General features: G+C 40.5%; 1 protein-coding gene across 1 annotated transcript in view; it reads right to left on the bottom strand.

Moving 5' to 3' along the window:
* Window positions 1-530: 530 nt before the first annotated feature.
* Window positions 531-7,535, bottom strand: part of HYCC1 (hyccin PI4KA lipid kinase complex subunit 1) — a 369,003-nt gene continuing 361,998 nt past the window's right edge. Inside the window, exons 12-13 of the mRNA XM_056519772.1 lie at window positions 1,273-1,559; window positions 531-669 (exon numbers count right to left, since the gene is read on the bottom strand). Of these exons, the coding sequence (XP_056375747.1) occupies window positions 1,297-1,559 (263 nt within the window). The 3' untranslated portion in view covers window positions 531-669; window positions 1,273-1,296. The remainder of the gene's footprint in view (window positions 670-1,272; window positions 1,560-7,535) is intronic.

A 7,535-nucleotide genomic window follows, 5' to 3' on the forward strand; every position in this document is an offset into this window, starting at 1 on the left:
TTGTCATTCACTTTCGAAAACAGGGGTCAACAGAATCAGAGATCCCCATTCAATTCCACAAAATACATCGCTGCAAGGTTTAGTCGGTAGACAGGGTGATGCAGATACTTGGGGACCTGTGATGGAGATTTGGTTGAGGTTTACCAGGCACTGCAAGCTCAGTCCTCTCAGAAATGTACACCAGGTTTTCCTCTTGCAGGCTACAGGCGCTAAACCGATTTGTTTCCACACAAGAGCCTGTACCAACGTTGTTGGCGCCTACAGCATTATGTAAAGCTGCCACCCCGCTCATCTGCTCAAAGGATTTACTGAATACAGATGTTGCAGTTCGTGCAAGACTGTGACTACCAGGCTTAGGGAGGGACTGGCTAGTTGTCAAAGTCAGTCTCTTCAAAGACACCAGCTCCAAGTTTTCACTCATAGCCCGCTGGTTCTGCTTCCTGCTGAGATGCTCACGGCAAGAATCTCCCCCAGAATCCCGTTCTTTAATCCCAGCCCGGGCTCCAAGAGATCTTCTCTGGGCCTTTCCTAATGGTGGTCTGCTGAAGCTGCCACTACTGCTGTGAGACAGGGCAGACTGGCTGGAGTTCGAGGCGGCCCTTGAACAAAAACCTTCATCCACCTCCGCTATTTCTGTCAGCTCATCTGGTAGCGCTAAATCTGCAGAGTCTAGAGGAAGGAAAGGCAAAGTCAACATCACAGTTTTTTGTAGAAGATACAAGGACACTCTACAGCTAATGTGCCATCCAAAGCCAAATCATCGGGAGCCATGTCATTGAATACTTACCCAGTGACCAATCAAATAAAAGGGAGTAAATTTAAATTTGTGCAGATATAAGCATTAGGATTCAAAGAAACATGCGTGAGCAGATTGGGAAGAAAAGTTTTGGTGTTAATCATGCAAGTAAGAGAAGAAGATCGCGAGAACATTGAAGTCACAGCAAACTCTAAATCTTCCAGGTAACAAATGGAAAGGTCGTAGAATGCATGATGTAACTCACCAATAGAATTCATGTAATACTACTCCAAAAGTACAGCAGAAACCCTCTATTCGCATATATTCCTTTACATAAATGGTATGCTGAAGAGATATATGCTCTCATGCACTCTGATAGTCTTCCATGTACCCACCTGAAGGTGGTGGCTGGATGGAATCAAAGCAAGTTGTGTACAGTGTAAAGTAATATACAAGACAAGCATGCTTAACTCCGCTCATATCTAAACACTTTAGTGTGTACACCCATGCATTGTGACCCTTTCACTTGCCAATACCTTGACGCCCATCTACCAAGTGATTTAACACTGCACTCTGCCAGGTGATGCCATTCCGTGCTCCATCAATTTCCTTACAGATTTTTGCCTTCTGATCTCTGGCTTGCCCCCAGCTCTAGCTTCTGAACAGATATCCTGCATTGCCTGAATATGCTGAGTATCAGTCTCTGTTAGTGATTTCACTCTCTCCCCATTCCCGATTCTGTCTCCGGACACATTTGTCACACTGATCTCAGGAACGACAAGGTTTCCCAGATCTGAGGAGTCATTACTTGTTTCATTTTGTTCTAAATGAGAGAAAAAAAAATGGTGGCTGAAATGACGATGATGATGATGATGGCTTAGCTGGGGAAACAAATATATGGAAATGTAATGTTTAACACAAAGGTTACATGAATTTTTTTTTTAAATATTGGTCTAGGCTGCGTTCACAAGTCAGTTTTATTGATCCATAGGTTCCACCAGAAGACTGAACATGTATAATCGTCTGCTGGTATCAAATTCCTCATAGGAGGTTTCAAAGTATCTTCCGATATGTGGACTGAGCAGCAAAATTACATTAAAATCAATGGGAGCCTGCATTAAGCGGAAATTCCATAGTGTGAACGAGCACTAAAGCACAGCATTCACTATCCTGTACCTTGCAGACAACAAATCTATTTAGAATAAAGTCAAAAGGACAACAAATGAAAAACTAATACAACACATGACATTTTAAGGCAATGTTCACATCTGTGTAAGGAAAAAAAAACAAAAACCTAGCAAGCACTCTTACGGTCTGCAGCCATCTAGTAAAAGGACGGTCACCCCATTAGAGTTAACAGGGCCTGTAGGGCTGCGTTGGCATATTTTGTGCAGCGATCTGCCTGCACATTTTTTTTCTGCTCTTCTGCTTCCAGATTCAATGTAATTTGAAGCGATCATAAAATGGATGACAATGGATAAAAACAGATGACAATGAGAATGTGCATAGCTTTAAAATGGATCTATAAAAACGAATGCACGAGAAAAGCATTTGGAGCAGGACACAAGCTCCAGTGTGAACGCAGCCTAAACATACATTAGCATTAGTTGTGGTTATAGATTTTACGATACATGAACACCTAGTTTTTTTAAAATAAATAAGTCATTTAATTTAAATATGACAAACAACTGAACCCTTGTAATGTTTGACCCCTGTAAGAATTGTTACTTAAAACCTAAAACTACACAAATAAAAAGGTGAGAGAGTGAACAAATAGCAGCTGCATAAAATGGTCAAAAGTAAGTTCTGTTAATTAATTGGTTAAAAATCTGTTATTGCAAAGTTATTACACAAGTCAATAAGCCTTTTTATTCATGCCCCCCAAAACCCAATGTTTAATCACAGTTGTCTGTCTTTATACAAAGCAGAGATCACTTTGGATCACTGAAGCCTGACATTGCTAAAAAGGTCACCAAACACATACTACTAAAGTTGATCCACATTTTCCTCCTAGGTGATGTATGTTATCTAACAAAGGTGATAAAAAGCATGGTAGATACCAAATACTAATCTATTTTACTGCATTTGGTTAATTTGGAAGAACAGTTGCTAGCAGTCGGACCCCCCCCCCCCCCCCCCACGCGATCGTACACCTAAGCCCGTATCCTTTGGATACAGTTTTTGAAGCTGAATAGCCCCTTTAAGCTCACAGACCGCCTAAGTAGTGTACAATACTAAACTATTCTACTTCTAGTAGTAACTTTTCTAGTAATAAAACCTAAAGCCAATAAATTCCTTAATCATTAAAAGGGGATATAATGAAAAATCTGAACAAATCCAACACCTATATCATGAATTCGGTAGAAGCGTCAGTGTGAACAGACCCAAACATAAATTTTTAAATCTAGGTCAACCAAACATTCAATTTGATTATAGTAAATATTATTTAGACTGGTAACATTTGGCTTGATAGCTATGCACCAAATTGTACATTATGTTATCTATTGGAAAAGTGATTTCATACCTCCTTATAAGTTCCAGCAACTCCACAAAAACCATGACTGTTTAAAAGGTACGCAATTTATTGCTTTAAATTCTGTTTTCATTACCTTTTAAAGACAAATTCTGTATATAACCAGAACAGGTCTTCAACATTAAAAAGGGCGGCTGTCTGATTCTTGGCACCCCTGCCAATCAGCTGTCTGAAGGGGCTGCAACACCCGTGTGATGGGTCACCGCCTCTTCAATGGTTACCAGAGTTCATTCTGGCACATGCAAGAATGAACGACAGCATTGTCCAGTCAAATGAAGCTGACAAAGATATAGTTCCTTGTGCCACAGCTACTAAAAGTACATTGATGCAGAGACAAGTGCATGAGTGCCGCAGCAGGGGTGCTTGGAGTCAGCCCCCCCCATCAATCTAATATTGGTGGTCCATCCTGAGGAAAATCCATCTATTTTATCAGGCTGGATAACCCCTCTAATAATCTGTTAAAAAAGAGATGTTTGTTTGATTCTATCTAAATGAAGTTATCTTCCTACCTTATAACCATGATTAGACCATCTACAGTACACGATGCTAAGACATTACTGAGTCATTAGAGTAACCAATGATAATAGTGACAGCGATCCTCAAAGGAGACCAAGAGTCAACAAAACCCGTCCCTAATCCAGTCATCACTTCACAGTATTGCAATCCAGCACATAGGCAGGGACAGAGAACAGGGCTGTAAATCTATTTAACAAACACAGTATGGTATAGTAACTAAGACTGCTGTTCTACAGCATAACAGGGAATATTGTGTAGTTCTCATTCAACACAATAGAGTTACAAACATTGCAATGTTTAATTTGACAATGAAATACTGTACATTAGGATTTGACAAATCCCCGCTGCCAGGTCACCATGGCAACTAAGCACTTGAGGGGTTATCCACCCTTTAAAAAAAACGGGAAAAAAAATAAATAAACAGTTTTCTTACCTTTGTCTACATTTCTGCGCTGATCTCCTGTTCTGCCTGTGGTTGGCGCTCCTGTGTTACATGAGCAGCAGATGTCAGGTGACTACTGCAGCCAATCAGCGGCCACGGCGATGATGCTCTGTACTCAGGCGTATAAAGCTTCACAGCAAGGCCGTTGATTGGCTGCAGCCATCACATGACATCAAAGCGCTGACTGAAGAAATCCCAAGCCGAACACCGAACGGGGGATCAGCACTGGAATGGAGGCAGAGGTAGGGGAAAGTAATTACTGTGACACACAGGGGGAGATGAGGGGACACTAATGACTGGTCATATTATGTCATATAACATCCCATTGTGTGACGTCACGTTACGTGGCGTCCTGACTCATAACTTTTTTTCCTGGCTTAAATTGGTCAAGCCCTGCCGTACACACATCCCAGGAAGAAGAAAAAATTGGGTTCTGTAAAATTGGATTTTAATTTTAGATAGAATATTCCAAATTGTTTATTTTAAAAACAGTCTAAAATGTGGTCAGCACCGGATTTAGAACAAAACATGGCTGCTTTACTAAAGAAACCGGCAGCTCACATCTACTGAAATAAATAGGGCTTAAAGGGGAACTCTGGAACCACAGGATAGGGCATAAGTGATTTCAGAGGGTCCGACTTTTTTTTTTTTTTAAGAAAACAGCCATGTTTTTTCAAATCCTGTACCAACTTCAATCCTGATGGTCTTATGACAAGAGTCACTCGGGTTCAATATTTAGCACATTACAGCTCTGAATTGTAATGTTTATCTCTCTTGCAATCACTCGATAATCTTCTCAACACAAACAAAGTATCTGCTTTAAAACGCTTATCTTTCCCTAAGCTCATCTCAGCACTAAGCATGTACTCTGCACTGTGAATTCATCAAGGGAATTATTCAGCTACAGTGTTTTTATACATAAAAGACTCGCTTAGAAATGGCCACATTAGACAGATTATCTTGATTGGGGACATAAGAAGGTAAGGCAGTGGCATATCTTATTGCTGATTTGTGATGCTGGTCACTGAGACATCCATCATGGTTTGGGTCATCCTCTGAAATGTTGATCGCAACAGGTGTCATCCCTGAGACATGCTGCGATCACTAGTTATAGGCCGGGTAAGTTTATGGTGTGATTAAAACTTTTGACATGTCTGGGAAAGATGTCAAAAGGTGTTTTTTATTTGTAATTTTTATTTTTTTTTATTTTTAGGATAGTAACCACATTGTTGCTCCAATTATCCAAGTTGGCCAGGTGCAAGGGCGTAGCTGCTGGAAGCACAATGAGAGCAATGAAAAGGAATCTCTTTAGCCAAGGGAGGAAACCAGCACTCTAGTCCATACTTTGTGAATGGTATAAAACTTCAAGCTTTATTTAATTCATGATAAAAATTCTTACACAAAAAGGAAGAAAGGTTAAAAATGTGCAAAAACACAGACGCGTTTCGGGTAAAACCCTTCTTCAAGGTATAGAGAGATATGAAGCCCGAATAAATAGACACTATTGGAAAAAGCACACTCCCACATTTCCAATGGTCACCTGACTTCCTGTGTTCTGGATTTTAACCTTATATTGCATGTTAAGCAAAACAGAAATGAAATAAAGCTAAAGGGTTCTATAGAGAAAATACACGGAAGAATAAAAATGCAAAAAACATTATAGAAAATTGCAAAGCATAGTAAATTGCTAAAAAGAAAATAGGGGTGAATGGAAAAAAATAATACAACAGTATATATACAAAGCAGAGCGATAATAATATATATGTATATATTAACAAATCTATCTCATGCTATAGCCGCTCTGAATATATGATTAGTGAATACTAATAAGCAGCAGATAAATACATTGGAATATGTATGAACATAAGTTAAGTAAATACAACTGTATCATACTGGTGTATACCACGGAAAGGTATATAATGAAAAATGAATGTTGCCCATATTAGTCGTGTAACATGATGTAGGAGCGGTTATTCAAGCCCTTGGGTGCGCGTGTACCAAGTTTTATGATCCAATATGCCTCGCGTGCTAATAGTTTGCATCTCCAGGCTCCACCTCTGGGTGGACGGATCACTTTCTCAATGGGAACCACCCGTAAGGTGGAAAGATTCCCTTCATGTCGTTCTTGGAAATGTTGGGACCCGAAAGCGCACGTGTGTGAACTAGTCTCTGTGCACGAGACCCTGCTAAGTGTTCTGAGATCTGAGTTTTCAATTTGGGGGAGGTGGAACAGACATATTGCACGCGGCAAGTTGTACAATTGATGCAATTCACAACGTGATCAGATTCACAAGAAATGTAAGTATTGATGGGGTATGTGCAGCAAGTAGTATAAGAAAAAATGTTGAATCTTGATCATGTACTTACATAAAGGGCACTTACTTTTTCTGCATTGTGTTCTCCCTGCATAGGAAAGCCAGGTGTTTGATTTTGAAATGATAGGAGATCTCATGAAAAAGCTCGGAGATACAAGGTTGCCGAGAGTTGCATTTTTCTTAGCAACATATTTACAGCCTGTGGTTAAAGGGGTATTCCAGGCAAAAACTTTTTTTTATATATCAACTGGCTCCGGAAAGTTAAACAGATTTGTAAATGACTTCTATTAATAAATCTTAATCCTTCCAATAGTTATTAGCTTCTGAAGTTGAGTTGCTGTTTTCTGTCTAACTGCTTTCTGATGACTCACGTCCCGGGAGCTGTCCAGCTCCTATGGAGATATTCTCCCATCATGCAGGGGATATTCTCCCATCATGCAAGGGATATTCTCCCATCATGCACAGCTCCGTGACGTGACATCATCATTGATCAGTTAGACAGAAAACTTCAGAAGCTAATAACTATTGGAAGGATTAAGATTTTTTAATAGAAGTAATTTACAAATCTGTTTAACTTTCCGGAGCCAGTTGATATATATTAAAAAAAGTTTTTGCCTGGAATACCCCTTTAAGATCTGATTGAGAATATGATCTTGTTTAAAGGACAACTGTAGTGGAACACTTTTCTATGTGCCCGTGCCTCAAGAATAAACAAAATAAACTCATACATACCTTTCTATGAGCCCCCGTTGGTCGGGCACAGGCCTCACGGTCCGGCAGTGCTGACGTCATTCAACTTCCTGGGGACAGGGATGCCGCAGAGGCGTCGACGTATCACTGGCGGTAGCGATGTCCCGCCCCGGCCGGTGATAAGCTGAGCCCACTGTCATGTAAGAAGCCGGCCAGAGCTCCTTACATGACAGTGGGCTAAGCCTATCACCGACTGGGGCGGGACATCGCTACGGCCGGTGATACGCCGATGGCTCTGCGGCG

This window comes from Hyla sarda, chromosome 5 (genome assembly GCF_029499605.1).
Source record: "Hyla sarda isolate aHylSar1 chromosome 5, aHylSar1.hap1, whole genome shotgun sequence".
Classification (NCBI taxonomy): Eukaryota; Metazoa; Chordata; class Amphibia; order Anura; family Hylidae; genus Hyla; species Hyla sarda.